The 21,932-nt window shown below is 34.4% G+C and overlaps 1 protein-coding gene across 18 annotated transcripts in view; it reads right to left on the bottom strand.

Moving 5' to 3' along the window:
* The window catches only part of SOX6 (SRY-box transcription factor 6), a 636,025-nt gene that overhangs the window by 391,551 nt on the left and 222,542 nt on the right, over positions 1 to 21,932 (bottom strand). For all 18 annotated transcript variants that reach the window (XM_057748518.1, XM_057748517.1, XM_057748515.1 and 15 more), the window contains one exon: positions 8,080 to 8,320. In XM_057748518.1, the coding sequence (XP_057604501.1) occupies positions 8,080 to 8,316 (237 nt within the window). In that variant the 5' untranslated portion in view covers positions 8,317 to 8,320. The remainder of the gene's footprint in view (positions 1 to 8,079; positions 8,321 to 21,932) is intronic.

The following is a 21,932-nucleotide window of genomic DNA, read 5'->3' as shown; positions in this document are numbered from 1 at the left end:
CAATATCACTGATTAACATAGATGCAAAAATCCTCAACAAAATACTAGCTAACAGACTCCAACAGCACATTAAAAAGATCATACACTATGATCAAGTGGGGTTTATCCCTGGGATGCAAGGATTCTTCAAGACACACAAATAAATCAATGTGATACATCATATTAACAAATTGAAGGATAAAAACCATATGATCATCTTAACAGATGTGGAAAAATCTTTCAACAAAATTCAGCATTCATTTATGATAAAAACTCTCCAGAAAATGGGCATAGAAGGAAATTATCTCAAAATAATAAAAGCCATATATGAGAAACCAAAAGCCAACATCGTTCTACATGGTGAAAAACTGAAAGAATTCCCTCTAAGAACAGGAACAAGACAAGGGTGCCCACTCTCACCATTATTATTCAACACAGCGTAGGAAGTTTTAGCCACAGCAATCAGAGAAGAAAATGAAATAAAAGGAATCCAAATTGGAAAAGAAAAAGTAAAATTGTCACTCTTTGCAGATGACATGATATTATACATAGAAAACCCTAAAGATTCTACCAGAAAACTGCTAGCACTCATTGATGAATTTAGTAAACTAGCAGGATACAAAATTAATGTGCAGAAATCTTTTGCATTCTTATACACTAATAACAAAAAAGCAGAAAGAGAAATTAAGGAAACTCTCTCATTTACCATTGCAACAAAAAGAATAAAATACCTAGGAATAAACCTGCCTAAGGAGGCAAAAGACCTGTATGCAGAAAACTATAAGACACTGATGAAAGAAATCAAAGACGATACAAATAGATGGAGGGACATACAATGTTCTTGGATTGGAAGTATCAACATTGTGACAATGACTGTAGTACCCAAAGCAATTTACAGATTGAACACAATCCCTATCAAATTCCAATGGCATTTTTCACAGAACTAAAACAAGAAATCTTACAATTTGTATGGAAATGCAAAATACCCCCAATAGCCAAATCAATCTTGAGAAGGAAAGATGGAGTTGGTGGGATTAGGCTTCCTGACTTCAAACTATACTACAAGGTCACAGTGATCAAGACAGTATAGTATTGGCACAAAAATAGAAAGGAAGATCAATGGAACAGAATAGAGAACTCAGAGGTAAACCCAAGAACATGCGGGCACTTTTTGACAAAGGAGGCACGAATATACAATGGAAAAAAGACAGCCTCTTCAATAAGTGGCGCTGGGAAAATTGGACAGCAACATGTAAAAGAATGAAATTAGAACACTTCCTAACTCCTTACACAAAAATAAACTCCAAATGGATTAAAGACCTACATGTAAGGCCAGACACTATAAAACTCCTAGAGGAAAACATAGGCAGAACATTCTATGACATACCTCAAAGCAAGATCCTTTTTGACCCACCTCCTAGAATCATGGAAATAAAATCAAGAATAAACAAATGGGACCTAATGAAACTTAAAAGCTTTTGCACAGCAAAAGAAACCATAAACAAGACAAGAAGACAACCCTCAGAATGGGAGCAAATACTTGCCAGTGAAGCAACGGACAAAGGATTAATCTCCAAAATATACAAGCAGCTCATGCAGCTTAATGCCAAAAAAGCAAATAACCCAATCCACAAATGGGTGGAAGACCTAAATAGACATTTCTCCAAAGAAAACATGCAGATGGCTAACAAACACATGAAAAGATGCTCAACATCACTAATCATTAGAGAAATGCAAGTCAAAGCCACAATGAGGTATCACCTCACACCAGTCAGAATGGCCATCATCAAAAAATCTAGAAACAATAAATGTTGGAGAGGTGTGGAGAAAAGGGAATTCTCCTGCACTGTTGGTGGGAATGTAAGTTGGTACAGCCACTATGGAAAACAGTTTGGAGGTTCCTTAAAAATCTAAAAATAGAACTACCAAATGACTCAGTAATCCCACTACTGGGCATATACCCCAAGAAAACCATAATCTGAAAAGAAACATATACTGTAATGTTTATTGCAACACTATCTACAATAGCCAGGACATGGAAGCAACCTAAATGCCCATCAACAGATGAATGGATAAAGAAGATGTGGCACATATATACAATGGAATATTACCCAGCCATAAAAAGGAATGAAATGGAACTGTATGTAATGAGGTGGATAGACCTAGCGTCTGTCATACAGAGTGAAGTAAGCCAGAAAGAGAAAAACAAATACTGTATGCTAACTCATATATATGAAATCTAAAAAAAAAAAAAAAAAAAGGTACTGATGAACCTAGTGACAGGGCAAGAATAAGGATGCAGATACAGAGAATGTACTGGAGGACACGGAGTTGGAGGGGGCGGGGGGGTGAAGGGGAAGCTGGGACGAAGTGAGAGAGTAGCATAGACATATATACACTACCAATATAGCAAAGGGAGATCAACTCAATGATGGGTGATGCCTTTGAGGGCCAGGACAGGGAGAGCAGGAGGGAGTCATGGGAGGGAGGGGATATAGGGATATAAGTATAAATACAGCTGATTGACTTTGGTGTACCTCATAAGCTGGTACAAGAGTGTAAAGCAATTATATTCCAATAAAGAGCTTAAAACATGTATCAATGACCTAAATGTAAGACCAGAGCCTATAAAACTTTCAGAGGAAAACACAGGCAGAGCATTCCTTGACATAAATCGCAGTAATATCTTTTTGGACCCACCTTCTAAATGAAAATAAAAACAAAACTAAACTGAAAGTCAGGAAAATAATAAAAATAAAAAAATAAAAGTGAGAAACCAAATTTCATTTGAGTCCTATCTACTACCTTAAATTACTAAAATCTTACCAAAAACTGGCAACAATTCAAGTTTTTAAAATCTTTTAAAAGGTAGCAAAATTAGAATCTTCTGAAAGTTTGTCACAATATAAAGCATGGCTGGGAAGGATTAAATCCTCACTCAAAGTTCCTGGACTGTTATCATGTAATGGCAACAGCTCCATTCCCAGAAATGGTACAAAGTACTTTGTACCAGAATTTTTATGACTCTAAGTGAACTACATAGAACACTTCAGAGCTGATTAGCAACTTCATTGAACTGAAAGCAAGAAAGGCAGAGAGAAGAAACTGTTTGCAAGCAAGAAAGTATTGTTCCCAACAGTTATTTATTAAATATCCCAACATGCCTATTATTATTATTTTCTTTAAATTACAACAAAGGACATTATTGGCATGTTTTATTTATAGTGGAAAATTATTTTTAAAATGTTTCTAAAAGATAAAACTTGGGGGAATTTAAGTAGGTCTCTAAAATAAGGAGTTCTGATAGTCTGGGCCTGAGGGTCCAGTGTGATTATTTCTACCTAATTAGATTAGTAATTAAAAGCCAAATGCATATAATCCCATTTTGGCTTAAAATATGTATCAATATGAGAATACATGCAAGTGCACAGGTGCATATGCATGAAGGAGGTCTCACAATCCTGTCACATTTGGGATCTTGTAAGAGATACTGTTGGTATCTAGCCTACATTGCCATAACCTACCCTGGAAGTCACCTGTAAACAGCTCTTTATTAGGCAAAAAGCTTCTGTCCTCACACCTCACACCTCACACCATTCTTGGTCCAGGATCAAGCCTAACCCTTCCTCACACCCTGATCTCATCCACTTCACTTCCTGCTCATTCTTGACTAAATTTCTGCCCACATGTATATTACATAAAATATTCTCCTCACCCTCTGTGTGAATCTTGTCCTCTTCAGACTCTATGGGAACTCTTCAAAGAAATACCTCCCTAACTGTCCACTCTCCACTTACCATTAAACTCTCACCTTCACTACTGCAACAGTTTTCCTAATAGGTGCCCTTGTTTCTGGTGTTATCTCTTACAATCCATTCTGTACACAGCAGCTAACGTGCTCTTTTAAAAACATAAATCAAATCATGGTAGTCTCCTGCTTAAAATCTTCCGATGGTTTCCACTTTCACTTGAAGTAAAGTCCAAACACCTCACTGTAGCCTATGATAACCCATATTATCTGCAATCTGCCTGCCTCCCAGATTTCATCTCATACCATTCTCTCCCTCACCCCATTCCACTGCAGACACTCCATTGTTTCCTATTGCTCAAACACACCAATCAAAAGGTTTCTGTACTCACTACATACTCTAGCTGGGTGTCTGCCCCCAAATTTTTGCATAGTTGTCTCCTTCTCATTATTCAAATCTCAACTCAAATGTCACCTCTTCAAAAAGACCTTCCCTGGATTGTTTAAAGTCGTCGTTCTCAATCATATTTTCTTATTTAATTTTCTTTATTGCATTTATCATTGTCTAAAATTGTCTCACTCTATGAGGAGATCCTAACTGTCTTATTCACAAGTCCCTGTGCTTAGAACTTAGTAGGTGCTACATAGTCAAGTAATCTTTAGCAGATAATCATTATACACAATATCATATGCTAAATATTACTACAAAATGTTCCTTCACACTTTTTAATATTAAAAAGAATTATATACTATACTTTTTTGATGAAAAAATTATGTGAATTTATTCCTGTCTAATGAATCCGTTCTAATGGGAGCAAAAACATATTTCAGAGAAAAGTGTCAACATTCCTCTGCAAAAAAGGTGCTGGTACACTGGTACCATAATGAAAGTAGTAGTGAATGTACACAGCAAACAAGAACAGTGAATTCTTATTTACACGAACTTCTCAGCCTTCAAATGGATCTCACAAATTAACACAGCATACTACATTTAAAATCGAACGTTTTGGTGTCCATAATATAAGTAATGGTAATTAAAATCAGTGTCTAAAATTTTTTTATCTCCAATTGGTCTTGGAATGCTGATCTATAAAATTTCTGTTCTCTAAGTGTCTATTCTCCTTTGCTTATGCCACAATGAATTTTTTTCACTTGTTTGAAACTGTATAGTCTCATATTTTGTTGGAGTGCAACATCAAAATAATCAGAATTTTAACATCTAAAGATTTTTTTTCTAATCCAGAAGTGGGTATTAGCAGAACTTCTCTGCTTTGTCTTTACCCTGTCTTACAGAAAAGCTCCTCTGTGGTCTTGATATTTCAAAGCGAAACCCTTCCTGAATCAGTATATAAAAAACTTCTAGTTCCTGTTTCTAACTATTCATGACTGAGGGCCATCGCAGAAAGTAAATTACAGTGGAAACTAAGTAAGCGCTGATAAAATCTTTGTTGTTGTTTTTAGACTTTCTTTTAAATTTTATTTCTCCACACTGATTTTATGAGGTTCAATTACAGTGTGTAACAAATAGGATCCACTGAAGAGAACAAGTTTCACTTAATTTCATAACAATTCTTCCAGATTTAATTTTTACTTGAATGTAGAATGAGACAAAGTGTTTATTAAATTTTACTCTAGTCACATTCACCCCATCCCAACACACACACACACACACACACACTATATGCAGGTTTGCAAGATTATCCAGAAACCTAAAACTCTACTATTGTTTTCCTTTGCTGTAAAGAAAAATTGGTAGGTGATATGATACTTGCAGTATAAGTCATTACAGGTCTGATATTACACTTGTTATACATTATTGAATCTATCAAGTGAAAAGGGAGCACAAAGGGAATTTCCAAATGCAGCTGCTATTTCCCAATTGTTAAATCCTTTTATTATACCATATAAGTACACAGCTGGGAAATACTATAGAGTGGGAGCTAAAACAAAATATTTTGGCTTCCAGACATTCAGAATACACAAAGGCTCCAGTGGAAAGTAATGTTTGATATCAGAAGAGAATGAAAGTTTGAAAACATTTCCAGCAAGTATGATTTCTTTTATATTAATATCACATATTTGTAAATTTAAACTATTTTATACTACCATAAATCCCATCTAACGTAAATTTGGTAAGCAAATTATGAATATCTACTTTCTGACAAAATTTTAGATCACATAGCTTTGAGAATAATTCGCCAAAACAATTTTGCACTTGCCAATATACAAACTAAATTATACTAAGAAAAATAAGTAAAAAGTGCTCTAAAGAAGTAAAATTTGAACTGTATTATTTCTGCCTCAATCTGTATTTTCCAGTATAGTTATTTTGATTTGTCCATGAGTATATCTGGAATAAAAGCTAAAATTTACCTTGAACCCATCCCTTCTCTCTATCCCATCTGCCTCCACACTAATCCAAGCCACCATCATCTCTTACCTGGATTTCTGAAATAGCTTCCCAGCAGGTCTTCCGTCTTTCACTTTGTCTCCCTCCCATAGAGTCATAACACAGTCAGAATTATCTTTTTGAAATGCTCTTAATCCCTTCAATGGCTTTCCATCGTGCTTAGAATCAAATCTCACGTCCATAATGTTATCTACAAGGTGTTGTTGGATAACTAACCCCTACCAATCTCTCCAACCATATCTGATGCTACACTGCACCCTCGCTCATTACACTTCCACTACAAGGACTATCTTTCATTTTCTGAAACTCAGCTATAATTTTTCTCACCTCAAATATTTCATACATGATGTTCCCTCTTCTATGTTTACTCTTTCTTCTATTTTTTGCCTGGCTAATTCTTATCATCCTTAGTTCAAAGAAGGCATTCCTATCCATCCATTCTAAATTAGGTTTATTTCATTATGTTCTCACATAGCATTCTGTTCTTTTTATTCTTAACATATATCATAACTTTAATTACATTTGTGTGTGTATTTATTTCTGTTCCCTCTCCTAGATATAAGTTCCATGAAGGCATAATCATGCATGTTTTGTTTACTACACAGCCAGTACCCAGCAGAATGCTGGGCCCAGAGGAGGTGCTCCATAATGATTTGTTGAAATAAAAATAAAACATAGCCCTATTATCTTGCCAAAAAGCCGGTGGCAGTGACTGGATATCTATTTTACCCATGCTATATTGGAGGTATAAAATGAGTTCAATCACTTAAGATCAATCAAAAAGCCAGACTTTTAGCCTTGCTTTATTACACCTTCTCTCTTCCCCCATGCAAGGGAAACAAATCTCCCAGTGGGTCTAACTGCATAATGATGGTCCCTTTTCAACCTAAAGTTAGTCTAGAACAGTTTCTAGTCTAGTTCAATCCCCTGTTTCTCACCTACTGCTTCAGAGTACTAATTGTGCCTGCAGAATCATCTGAAAAAGAAAAATGTCTGCTTCCATAAGCTATAAAATTGTCTTTGAATTGGTTCTAAGCATAGAGCAAGAATTTTAAAATATGTTATTAGAGTAAGGGCATTTTTAAATATCACATTATTTTTTTTATTAAGGCGTAAAACTTTTCCTCATTTCCCACATAAAATATTTTTTGTTAATTTAACCAAAAGTTAAGACATGTAAAACAAGGTTTAAAATTCCTAATCCAAGAAAATACATTAAGATTTTGGTCAGTTCTAAATGCTAAAAATTAAATATTTTTGCTTTAAACTAGATAATAAGTAATGTCACTTATTATGATATCTGTTTTGATGGTTACAGGTAGAATTTAAGATAGGAAAGCTGGCTAATACACTGCATGTATTTGACATTGCTGTTTCTACCTTTAGGGCAAACTCCTGCAGTTTGAATGATACTTAGGAGCTTTGCATGTCCTTTTGAAACTAATACACAAGCACATAAGTGAGAAAAGCTTTATTATAAATCAAGAATGACTGTTAAAAAAGATAAATACCTGCATTTCCTCACTGAAGATGTATTTACCATATGACCTCATTCACATAGCTATGTTTGCTTATTATAATTTTACAATATTAATACACAGCCACACTTTTTTGGATCATATTTGTTTTGTGGTATTATCAAGTTACCATCTTAAATACAGAGAATCAGAGAATAAGATAACCAAATCTCCCCCAAAATTAAATTAAATATTTTTTGGCAAGTCGACCTAACAATAGACAAAAACAAAACCACAAACCATTTTCCAATTTTTCCCACTAACTAGTATTAATATATTAATAATATACAGGGTGGTCATTTTCATGGTTTGGACACAAATAACTCTAATGACATGGATTTTGAGCTTTTTCTAAAATACTTATTTTTGATGAGCCCATAATAACAGACACACTTAGTGATAGTGGCCAGATTTTAAAAGCTCACCATTCTTTGCTGAGATGACAGAACACTGTCCCAGTCAGCATCCTGTTGAATGGTATTGACAAGTGTTGGTAGCTCCTCAGAGTGAGGTTTGTTGTGCACTATGGGGTGCAGAGGCAGATGGGAGGCCACATGTTGATCACTGCCTTCTTCCTTTTCCCTTGAGGTCAAATCTTGGGTCATCACTTCCTCTCCATCAGGTGCACAGGCAAATGGAGAGGTGGCTTGCTTGGAAGACATTCTTCTGCAGAATAAAGAAACAGCGTGGATTTTAAAAAAGGGCTGTCAATGACAAAATAATAAACAATCCCTTACATTTGACTAATTCAGGAAAAAAGGAAAGTTAGCTAACTTCAGAAATGTTTATGATCTACTCTAAACCACTGAAAAAGAACTCTTAGCTTATCTGTTCCACTTTCCCTCTTTGCTTTTAACTCAGTAAACTTCTTCCCAGTAATTGCTGCACATTTTCTTTCTTACTGATCCACAAATGAAATTTTTATGAAATGTTTTCATAATATATAGTATATGTATGTGTGTATTTTTCCTCTCAGTTCTCCCAACTAGATTATTGACAGTAATTCAGTTGATGGCTAGCAATTCAAAAAAAAAAAAAAAAATGAATGAATGAATAGCAAATGAGCCAGTTTGGAGAATGAATTGAAATTACAAATATCCAAATTTCTCTTTCACTTTACGTAGGAACAAAGGAGGTCTATGTAAGAAAATACAATCAGAAAAGTAACTAATCTATGATGAAACTCCTAAACAAACTTGGTCCTGACTTCTTAGTTTATACCTTGTATTATGAGTACTAGGCCTAACACTGATTAGTGTCAATCTGATCTTTTTCTAAAGATCTTCAAGCTATGTCAATTGCTATAACTAAACTTCTAAGTGACATGTTGATTGAGTGGCTGCTAATACTAGATTAGTCTTAAGGCAATTTTGTGACTTTTTAATTTAGTACATGAGGTAACTATGCCTCTATTTTATATTAGAAGGTACATATAAGATTCAAAGCACTTACTATGAAAATAGTAAAATGCCTATTATGCATAATATTTTTAAAACTCCAGAAACAATTTCTGAACATCCTTCTATGTATCCACAAGTACACATCAACTACACTCGGCACAAGGTCTTCATACCGTGCTTTCATATACAATCAGAAAATCATGATTATTAAACAGAATTTCAAAACTTTTAGAATATCACTTTATCAAGATGAATTTCTTAGCAAAATGTTTAGAAATATAATCACCAAAAGTTTATAACTTAAAAGAAGAAGCAATTGAGTATTTTTTTCTAAAACTTTACATTGTTTTTGGTTTATAGCACATTTAGCTCTAAAATTGCTGTGTAATGAAAGGAATAAAATCTCCACCTTAATTGCTCTTTAACATTAATTGATTTCATACCATTTTTTTAAAAAATGCACAAATCATTTAACATAGGAAACCACATGAGCATTTTTCAAATTAGCAAATCATTAACTTGCTAGTACTGTTTCTACAGACAAATAAATACTGATTAAAGGGTCTAGAAATCTGAGATTAACAGTTAAATTTACAAATCTGTCACATGCTTTCATGAATATTGCAGTGAAGGAAATATCAAGAGCAAAGAAAAATAATTAAGTTAATTCCAATTTAAACAGTAGTTTTTATGTAGCAGCCCATGTTTCACATAGGATTTAACAGCTAATGCTAAATTTCTCACAATTAATGAGGGGGCTCAGATTTAGTATCCTACAGTGAAAAAAATTAATATAAGATCAGCAAATCTAATTATGCACAGTTCTAAATAAAAGTATTACGGGCTTTTGAAGTGCTTTGAAACATATTAAAATGCTGATACCTACTTATAATAATCATTCTACAAATAATAAAAATATAATCTATTAGACTTGATACTAGAAAATAATATGGAGGAAAGAAAGTACAGAAGTATATCTATGTTTTCTTTGAGGAGAAAGAAATGAAATGTCCTCAAGAGTTCTATATCAATGAATTAGATAAGTATACCCTTGACTAATTTCTATCAATACTGACAGATGAAGAAATATATATAAACTTACAGAAAATGACACCAAATTATGTTTCTCGGTATAGAGGAATCATCTAGAACTTACTTCATTAGCTTCATAAATACTATAGTAAAACCAGGCAAATTATAACTCTTCTGCAAGTTTATCAAGAGCTTGCCATTAACAACAAGAGTGTTTTCATAGTTTAGATAATAACAGCACCAATAATGTAATCATTCACATTAAAGACAAACGAATGAATTTACTGCTGCTTTTTAAAACAGCTAAATACAATTGAAAGTCATAATCCAAAACTCAGAGTGACTTTAGTTCCTCAACAAACATCCTCTTATTATAAAGTGACTTGGCTCCTTCCAATAGCAATATCTGTGATTGTTGGTTTAGTATAAATTAATCACGACACAAAACCCAAAATGAAAAGTCTCTTAAGAATAATTTCAACTATAAACTGCACCAATGAACAATAGTGCACAATCCTAATTAAATACAACCATGCAGCTGTAAAAATAGACTAAATCTGTCCAAAGCTATGGGTTGAGTTTAAAGGCTGGTTTGTTAGAGTGTTTTCTTAAGGAAGGCTGGGCCCTTAGTCTTAATCAGCCAATAAATTATTTCCTGCAATTACATTAAATAGAAAATTATCTTCAAATGGGGAGTGTTAATTGAAAATCAAAATTCAGAGGGAAGTTTAGAAATTACACGCTGAATACAATTAGTGAGGAAAGGCTTCACCTCTACTTCATCAACAGTCTTCTGGTGATTCCTCCAGTGGCCATTCAGGAAAGCTACCAATTTATAACATCACACAATTTGTCTTTTATTTTGCACCTACAAATTCATATGTGTATCAAGGTTGCAAATAAAAGATAGGCTGCCAAAAGAAAGCAATATTAAATCTGACTGTTTATCCTCAGTTCACATCATCGTTAAGGGACAGGAAGAGGGGAAAGGTAAGACAATAATACTTAACAACCAACGAAGGCATGCTCAACTTCAAAATCCCTCCCTTTAGCAAAGGAATTAACATTTTTTTGTTCCAAGAATATTTTTGCATATCATATTTTATTTAATTTCTTGTGTTTACTGTAGTTGTCAATATGTTCTTAGCAGAGAAAGGTAATTCTTGTTCTTTTAGCAAGGTATTGCCCCATTGTAGCCATTTCCTTTTGATAAAATTGTTGGGCTTGTTTCAGGTTTGTTTTTTATTGATGGCTTTGTTGTACTGTTTCGTTTTGGATGGTGATTTTTTTTTTTTTGAATTTTTAAAAGGAAAATGTGCACAAATTCTTTTTAATGCAATTTATCAAATATCTTGGATTTACTGATTATTAGTTCAAGTTACTGATTACTTTTGCACATTTTGTTATAGAATCCTTCAATTTACTGATTACATCCTCATTTATTTCACTTTACTTCAGCTTTCCCCTTTATTAGACCAACTAAACTGTATTCTAGAAGCTGCAAATATACTTGACTTTTGGTAATACCTTTACTATAATCATTGCACCATGGCTACTCTCTGATAGAAACTCATAAATCAAATATACACTTGCTTTAATGTTTTAAAATATCACATGGGATGCTTACTTTTATTTTTAATCTTCATATCAGTAATCTCCCACTACAAAAACTTTCTCCCGCAAAGTATTAGAATAGTCTTACTTTAGCTGCTGCCATATACAACTAATAAGTAAAAGAATTAAAATCCTTGTGAAAATGGTCAATTTCTATGTGACTTAACTTTGTTTTATTTTCGCACTATTATAACTTAAAAATCATTCAAATGAATTGTTTTTTTAATTTGTATTAAAAAAAAAATCTCCCTAGTTATACCCCTTGAAAACAGGGGTTTATAATGGAAGTGCTGACACAACCCTAACTAAAGCAGCGCAAATGTTGCCGCTATAATACACAAAATCAAGTTCTATTATTCTAAACTATCCTCGCTCATGGGATTTTTCTTTACTGTGCTCCCAGCCAAACTGCTGAAGCATGAAAAATTTAAATGCAATCAAATGTGCCCAATTCTACTTTACTAGAACAAGTGTCTACAGTGGTACAATCTTAAAAGGAGATGCAACAGATTTGTTTGGTGTTTTTTTTTAACTGTTTATTTATAATACAGTGCATTGGAGATAAAATAAAAGAGGAAATTACACTCACATGGTACTAGTGTATTGACTACACAGAGTACATTATAATCAGAGAGAAAAACTACATTGTCAACTTATCACATTGGTTAAACAAGATGGTTTTCTGGGGCATAGCTATTATCAAGTAAAACCTCCAAAGAGAATTACATATCTTTGGGACACATAAAACTAAATTCCCATCATGTGTTCCCCGAGTTTGAAATGTCTCTGCCCAGCAGATCAAGTGAATTCCCAGGATGCCAGCCATTGGGAAGAACTTCAGGGCTTAGGACTTTTGAATATGAGATTGCAGGAGATTAAGTCTCTAGTAATTGATAAAGTTTTCTAGGAAGCCAGTAGGAATATCTCTAGGAAGATTATAATTATTTCACTCCAAAACCCCAGTATAAAATCTGAATGTTTAGACCATTACCAACCTACTCAGACAGTAAATTTACTTTATGTTCTTTAACAAGAAATCACGATTAGCTGGTCCCAGATGTAATAAAATGATGAGGACTGGATATCTACACATTAAGTCCTCTATCTCAGAAAAACCTTATTTTCTAGAACTTTAAATCTTTCTTATTTGGTGGTATTTTTTTTTTAAAAAAAACAGTCATTTTTATGTCTAAAAGTTAGGATTTCTTAAATAAACTTTCTCATAAGGCATAGTCACTTGATATTACTTTTTTTTCCTTTACCATTGTTTGGAAATTCACTTCAAAACTATCATTTGGGACTGACGTAATTATCCAAACGAGCCACCGAATTTATTAGAACAATATTTTTAATCTGTTTTTTTTTTAATGTTTTCATTACTTCTAATATTATTATCAAATGGCATTCACTTTTTAGGGGTGTTACATTTACTCAAAAGAAGCCCTGTTTTTAACATAAAGCAACATTTTAATAGTTGGTTTACTTAAAGAAAAAATTAAAAATTCAGGCCAACATTCACATTTATTTTTGCAACTCAGCCCCAGGCTACAAAGGTAGACTTATTTCAGTCAGATAGTTCACTGTTAATTTAATGCTGCAATTGATCTGATACTGAGAAATAAACAACTAATTTTCCAAAAATATAACACAGTGCTTCTCATTTTAAGGAGCATGAGTAACAGATATGTTCAGCTGCCAAAATGCACAATACCCAGGAACCCCTACCAAGGATGCCAGTCCACCCAGCCTAGGGCAAAGAATGTTTTAAAACCCTCTTCCTGTACCTCTAATTCCCACGTTTAAGTACTAGGGTGAGGGTGGACAGGCTGGGGTAGGGATCCTTATTTCAGACATTAAAATGAAGATAATGCTTTTAAAACTTTCCCCACTTCATTCAGGTAAAGCCTGAGGGTTGTTATTGATTCTTTGTATTGTTTTATGCAGCACTACTGCCCATCCCTCTCTCCACCTCCAATCTTCCCTAGGCCTCTGCCAGGTTTTTCTCTCTCTTCCATCTCTTTAATAAGCAAATGAGAAAATTACATGAAAAAGAAGGTTACTGCTTTCAGAGCTACCTTAGACAGTTATAAACCTACCTTTTAAAGTTTTTAGTGGCTCTTTTCAGAGCATGTTTGGTAACCTATACAGACAATATCTGTTAGAAGAAAACTCTCTAATTTGAGTTGGCTGTCAAATCAACAGTGATGAGGCAAGTGAGATACACTGAAGCCCCTGAAGTATGTCCAAGAAGGGGCTTAAATTAATGGAATTTGACTTATTTAAGGCTTCTAATTTTTCACACCAAAGCTCCAAAATTGTATTCAAAGGCCTTCTGGGGTTCTTACAAAACAAGGACTACCTGGAACAGATTCTTCTCAAGTCATCAAAGTTTGTGTTTCTAGAGTTTATATTTAGCTGACAATATTGCTGTCACTTTATATAGCTTAAGACTGTTCTTTGGACTAGAGCTCATATGTCTTGGAATGCTTTGACTCATGAATTGTTCCTCCTGATAATGTTACATCACGTAACCACCTCTGTCTAATTGGTTAGTATCTGCTGGAAGAGGCAGGCAACCAGCCTAATGACTGGCCTGTCTGACTGACTGCCTATGGAAAACCTATAATTATTACATGTGTCTCTGAGTATCTGGTTTCTTCGTGGGATCAAAACAACTTGCCTTCACATAACCTCTATCTATACTTTTTGCTTGATAGAAATAACATTGAACTTTTCTCAAAGCTTGTCTACCAGTAATTTGTTGAGATCTTTGTTTTGGAAAGCCAGGCCCCGAATATATAAATAAAATCAGTCACTTAACAAACAATAAGAGCAAAACCAAACAATGGCTACTATAAATACACACTAACTAAGAGGACTTTAATCAAGCACAATGACTTTATAGCTCAAATGAAAGACTTCTATGTGGCTTGAGTGAAAGAAATTTGCCTAAAATAATAGCAGGATGAATTTATTTATATATCTTCACTTTGAATCTCCTCTTCACATGAAATGAGAAGCATAGTTTTTAAAGTGAATATGAAACATCTCTTTGTCAGCTTGAAGCCAATCCACTAGTATGGAAGTCCAATATGGATATCTTATCCAATTATCAATAAAAATTATAAACCAGAACAGTAACTTCTCAGAGAGAAAGGGCAGGTAGGAAACTGTCACTATACTTTTCCATTATCACCTCTATTTTCACTTTTTAATAATGCCAGAAAAAATAAAAAAATAAAAATTGATACTATATAGTTTCAGAAAATGAAAGCTCACACATGGTGCTAGTGAGCAAAATTATATAAAGAAGCTAATCTCTGAGGTTCTGCTGTAGCTAAATAAAGCAAGCCAGCAATTTCTCTCTTTCATGTAATGAAATAAGGTATAAATTTCAGGTTGCTATCAAATAAGAGAAGGAGAACCAGGAAGAAGAGGAAGGGAGAGGGGAACGAGAGAGGGTGGGGAAGGAGAGGAGAAGGGGGAGGGATGAAGGGGAAAGGGGAGGAGAGAAACAACTGTGGCTTTGCAGTTCATTTTCAGTTTGTCTGCTTAATGGAAACCTCATTGTACAACCCTGAAAACCATTTCCAGCAGGCAAAGTATTTCTGATTCAGCAGAGGTTACACAAGCATCAAAGCAGTTAAATATAGGTGCCAAGCCACATTGCCAGGAGCTCTTAGTACTGTGAGTTAGTGTTACCTGACAGCTTAGTGAATATAAAATTACTTGTTTCTCCAATTGAAGACAATCAAATTGTCACCTTCCATTGTAATAATGCACAACTAGTGATCAGCAAAGTGCAAACATAATTACCATGAAGAAAACAAAAAATCAAATCTAAATTTCTCTACAGAGTAAACACATCTATCTGGCTTCCCCCAAAATGGAGTGCATTTTAATACTGAATGCCACGACACAATCTTTATTATTTATTAGCCTTACACTAAATTAAAATGGAAAACAATAAGAAAGATCAATTAATAAAAAGTGAATACAAATACCAATAAGGCTACTACAACCTTCCAGACAGAGTATAAGGCCTATAAATTGTATCACATTACTGCCATTTGACCTGATAATGTTAAGTGTATATGAGCAGCATGGCCATTATAAAAACTACACTTTCACAGACTTCTTTCTAGCCTGGAAACCTTTCAGCAGGTTAAAAAAGACAGGTATTATTCAACCACAAAACATTACTTTCCTTAGAATAAAAAAGTTATGCCTTATTGTCTTCTAAAGGTTGAAAATTCACCTCACAAAATTGATTTACTATCTCTATGCAAGTTTAGAAGAATAATCAAGCATAGGGTACATGTCCACAACTTTTATTACTGAAACACTCAGCATCTGGAATTCTTATCCAAACTTGGTGGGCTGATTGGCCCCCTATGAAGGTGATTTCAGTAACCCAAAGCTGGGTTAATATTAAAGCCCTGAAAATTTGACATGTTTTCCCATACCCTGAAGATTCCTAAGTAATCTATATAAATATAGATGTTGCTCCAATAAAACTGCTTTTTTAAAAGCTCTCTTACTAACATGATTTTATATCTATCTAACTCAAAATTTAAAACACTCAGATTTACATCATTCCTTCCAATATGGCAAAAAATATCTTTCCCATTTCAAAACACTCCTAACATAGGGGTTTTCTTCTTTCATCAATAATGTCCTCCTTTTCCTCAAAATATATTCAACATTGCTAATTATTAGAAAGATGCATATCAGAACTACAGTGAGGCATCACCTCACACTGGTCAGAATGGTCATATCAAAAAGTCTACAAATAATAAATGTTGGAGAGGGTGTGGAGAAAAGGGAACCCTCCTACACTGTTGGTGGGAATGTAAATTGGTGCAGCCACTATGGTGAACAGGATGGAGGTTTTTTAAAAAACTAAAAATAGAGCCACCATATGATCCAGCAATACCACTCCTGGGCATATATCCAGAAAAAAGACAAAAACTCTAATTTGAAAAGATACATGCACCCCAATGTTCACTGCAGCACTATTTATAATAGCCAAGACATGAAAGCAACTTAAATGTCCATCAACAGATGAATGGATAAAGAAGATATGGTACTTATATGCAATGGAATATTACTCAGCCACAAAAAAGAATGAAATAATGCCATTTGCAGCAACATGGATGGACCTAGAGATTGTCATACTGAGAGAAGTCAGACAGAGAAAGACAAATATGATATTGATTATATGTCAAATCTTTTTAAAAATGATACAAATGAACTTATTTACAAAACAGAAACAGACTCATAGACATAGAAAGCAAATTTATGGTTACCAAAGGGGGAAGGGATAAATTTGAAATTTTGTATTATCAGATACAAGCTACTATATATAAAATAAACAACAAGGACCTACTATATAGCACAGGGAACTATATTCAATATCTTGTAATAACCTATAATGGAAAAGAATCTGAAAGAATATATGTATCTATATACATTCCTATGAATCATTTTGTGGCACACCTGAAACTAACACAACATTGTAAATCAACTATACTTCAATAAAAAAAGAAAGAAAAAAGAACGTCTTCCTTTTTATCAGAAAAGTATATCTTACTTACAGATAATGCCTGATACTCCATTTTTACCTGATACCTCTATACTAAATAATCTCATTTATAATCCTCTAACTCAAAAAGGGATCAGTTGAAGGAGAAAGGGAAGCGCAGCAAATAGTGAAAGTGTAATGAATTAGGGACCGTCAACAACATAAGATTCCCTGAGCTTGAATCTCAGCATTTAAATTCATACATTTGCAGAGAACGGACTTGAGGACACGGGGTTGAGAGGGGGTGAAGGGGAAGCTGGGATGAAGTGAAAGAGTAGCATTGACATATATACACACTACCAAATGGAGGGTAGATAGCTAGTGGGAAGTTGCTGCATAACACAGGGAGATCAACTCAATGATGGGTGATGATTTAGAGGGCCAGGATAGGGAGCATGGGAGAGAGTCACGGGAGGGAGGGGATATGGGGATATATGTATAAATACAGCTGATTCACTTTGGTGTACCTCAAAAACTGGCACAAGAGTGTAAAGTAAGTATATTCCAATAAAGAGCTTAAATAAATAAATAAATAAATAAATAAATAAATAAATAAATAAATTCAAACATTTGCAATCAGATAGATCATTCCTTTGAAAGATGCTTTCATCCTTTATAAACCTGAAATGGCCACTCAATCTTACACTGCGTTCTTATCCCACCATTCCTCCCTTTTATTAGGAAAGAGTGGAGGAAAGGGTGAGATGAAGGCACTGGGTTGACTCTGTGGCAAAATCAAAAGCAGAATAAGGATGGGAGAAACAGGAGAAAGGGAAAGTCTAAAGTCTAATTTCAAGTTTTATTGTGATTTGAAATAAATTTCATATCATTAAGAGAAGTCTGCATGTGAGAAATGATTGTTTTAAAGGAAAGATCTTTTCCTTCAGCTTGCCCAAAAGTTTTTTTTTTCCCCAAAGGACCTCACTTATAAGCTTAAACAATAAAAAACCTCCCTTCCAGGAAGGCAGTGGTGGTGGGGGTGTATTTTTTTAACTTCAATGATGAGTAATTTAATATGTTCCTAAAATTATGATCCTACAGAATATTCCTTACAATATAGTAATAATAAAAAGTGTCCACAAAAAGAAGAAAAGGAAACCTGCTGTCAGAGAATCTCTTCTAGACCCAGGGAGATAAATGCTTGTGTAAATATTATCAAAAGCTTATGGTAGGACTTTCCAGGTGGCACAGTGGGTAAGAATCCGCCTGCCAATGCAGGGGACATGGGTTTGATCCCTGCCCCAGGAAGCTACCACATGCCACGGAGCAACTAAGCCTGTGCACCACAACTACTGAGCCTGTGCTCTAGAGCCCGTGAGCTACAACTATTGAGCCCATGTGCCGCAACTACTGAAGCCCACGCACCTAGAGCCCGTGCTCTGCAACAAGAGAGGCCACCACAATGAGAAGGCCACGTACCACAACGAAGAGTAGCCCCCGCTCGCCACAACTAGAGAAAATCTGTGTGCAGCAACGAAGACGCAACACAGCCAATAAAATAAATAAATAAATAAACAGATAAATAAATAAATAAATAAATTTATTTAAAAAAAGCTATGGTGAGTGGAAGAATAACAGAAAACATTAAAAGATTTTTTTTTTAAGTTTATTCTATATGTTCCATGAAGATAGGGGTTATGTCTGTCTTGTTCTTTACTGGAACCCCAGTGCACAGCACATTGTACAACACATTGCAGATAATCGGTAGTACTGGGGGAAAAAGAGTGAGGAAAAATCAGGGAGGGAGAGGTGAGCAAATACCTTTTTTTTTTTAAGATGAATAGATAATCACAGAAAATGCCACTCACATGTTAATGCTACCAACCTAAACATGATCCTTTCTCTATATTCTTTTTACCAAACATCTCATTCCTTAATATCCAAATCATTATTTTTATATCTATATCCCCAACAATGAGCTCTCGCTCATCTCCCTGAAATACAACTGCTAGGAAAGTACATCAAGATTATACCGAGATGTACTGTGCTGTGTCATATTCAACAAAAAGTTAGATTCATCATTTTCCTCAACGTCCCCCTCATTCACGCACACCCAGAGGCGCACCGTGCTCAGAATCATCCAAGTGCAAAACATGAACACTAAATCCATCTCCTCATTTTCATCCTTGCTCCTCATTGCCAGCATGTCATTAAGCTCCATCAACTCTTCCTTAATATTGTTTCTCATTCTCTTACCTTTTTACCGTACTCATAATCACCTTAGCACAGGGCTTTATATACTTCATAGCTAGACTCTTGCAACAGACTGTAAACGGATTTCACTAATGTCAGTATCTCCAACTCCAAATCAATCTTACTGCCACTCCTATTATCAGGCCTCTCTCTTGATCAAGAAAAATCAGTGGCTCTCCCCCGACGACAGAAAAAGTCCAAACTCCTGACTCTGGCATTCAAGGCCCTCCATCCAGATCCAATCAATCTTTCTAAACTTATCTTCTAGTAGTCTACACTTTAACCTTCTACTCTACTAGACTGATATACTCAGACTTCACTTATTGCTCCCTCTCAGCCTTTGCTCTGCCTGTCTCTCCCTATTTCCCTTGTGTTCTTTTCTTATCACTAGGAAACCAGTTGAGCCTATTCCAGGTAACTAGATCCATCTTTCTTCTAATCACTTTATGCTCTGAAATTTTATTTTTTATATAACTAATTCAACAATTAATGCATACTATCTTATACAATCTTTTTAAAATATATGCTATAATTGTATGTTTATATGTAGTCCCAACCAGATTACAAACTTTTCAATGGCAAGAACAAAATACTAGGCTTATCTGTATTTCCACAGCACCTAGTACAATATTTTTCACAAAGAAAACACTCAAAAAATATTTGTTTAATTATATAAATTTTATTAAATGGACAGGCAGAAATAAATTTAGGATATTACACTTAACCAGAGGATTTAAAGTAAACTTCTAGATCTCTGTGCATAACTTGGTTTTTCAGGGCTGTCTCCTCTTCCCCCACCCCCTGGCCAATTAAATTAATTTCATATTTTAAAAGTTCTACATATTCTATGGCAAAACAAAAACAAAAACAAATCATCAATCAATGTTGTTAGTAACATTCAAAAGATGGATAGATGGACAAACAGACGAACGGCTGTGGATGGATGGATAGATGTTGGAGAGACAGTTGAAAAGATACAAAAACAGTATTTGCTAGGTGTTTAGAAAGTACCAGTCCTTATGCTGAGCATTGCTACATGTATTATCTCACCTAGTTCTCAAAACAATTATAGGAGTTAGATAATGTACATTATCCCTGTTTTATAGAAAAGGAAACCAAGGCAAAAAAAATGTTTATTTAAAAAAAAATATTAAAACTTGCCTAAGGTCATACCTAATAAATACAGAAGGCAGAATTTCAACTCAGGTGGTCAACTCCAAGGCAGATGCTTTTACAATTAAAGGTAACTGACAGTAAATTTAAATTAAATGAATTAACTATTTTCAATTAACATCTGGATTTTTCTTTACTAGTTCATATACTTCCTATAGAATTTTATTTTTAATATTCCAGTTAGATATTCTAGATACTCATTTAATCCAAGCATAGTCAAAGAATCTTCTGTCTTTACTTTTTGCCTTTTTCTTTCCTTGCTACTTCTAGGGTTTGAGGTATTTAATTACTGGTTACCAACTATAAAAGAAGAGGGGGGAGCAAAAAGGAGAGCAGGTAACCTTCTAACCAATCCATTTGACTCTCTGACATTTTGAAAACAAAACTGGTTACAGAAGCAGTTAAAGCTATTGGCACACAAGTCTTAGAGGTTCACTGTAGTTTTCACACAGTAAATTTTTTAGTTATTAACTATCCATGCTTGCTCTGGCATGCTTTTTCTGGTTAGCCTAGATGATCGGCATTTAACTATATTCTTATACAGACAATTGTGAAATAAAATAAGGATGTCATTTCCCATTCTTTTCAAGGTCCAGAGAAGTATGAGACCCAGTTTCTACCTTACAGCTCTTACCAGAAAAGCCATACTAGAAGCATCATATACAACTGGAGCTATTTCACTATAAAAGTAGGTATTGAGGACAGCCTTGAGGGAAAATGAGATGAAGTACTTGAGCAATATATATTTAACACACCATCCATCTAGAATTCATTTTAGGGAATGCAGAGTTAATTTAGATATCTTCTTAAAATCTGACAACAATATAACATTACATACACCCTAACTTCTGGGGGAAAAAAAACAGAGAAAGCTCATATATAAGGGCATTCATTTTTATAAATTTTAATTCTCTGTGAAAGTTGAAGAAAGGTTTTCACTACCAACCCAAATTTCCACATTTTTTATATACACCAAACAGTCTAGTTTCATAAATAAAGTGCCGCTATCTTGTATTTTTCCCTCATAACCTCCACCACCGCTCCCCATTCCTTACAGCTATTTGCTTTAAGTTTTTCACTTGCATTTGCTGGTAACATATTATCATAAACAGCTCCAGGAGAATATGAGAATCCAATTGTTTCCATGAATCACTGCACAGAATTGTTTGAGTTATCATTATAGAAGACAAGTATGACTTGCACACCAAGGGATTCTTCACCGAGTACCTATATGCACACCTATCAAGCCACAAAAGTTCTAGTTTTCCCAAGCTTTCTTACA

Source organism: Hippopotamus amphibius, chromosome 9 (genome assembly GCF_030028045.1).
Source record: "Hippopotamus amphibius kiboko isolate mHipAmp2 chromosome 9, mHipAmp2.hap2, whole genome shotgun sequence".
Lineage (NCBI taxonomy): Eukaryota > Metazoa > Chordata > Mammalia > Artiodactyla > Hippopotamidae > Hippopotamus > Hippopotamus amphibius.
This window is presented reverse-complemented; position numbering and strand designations above follow the sequence as displayed.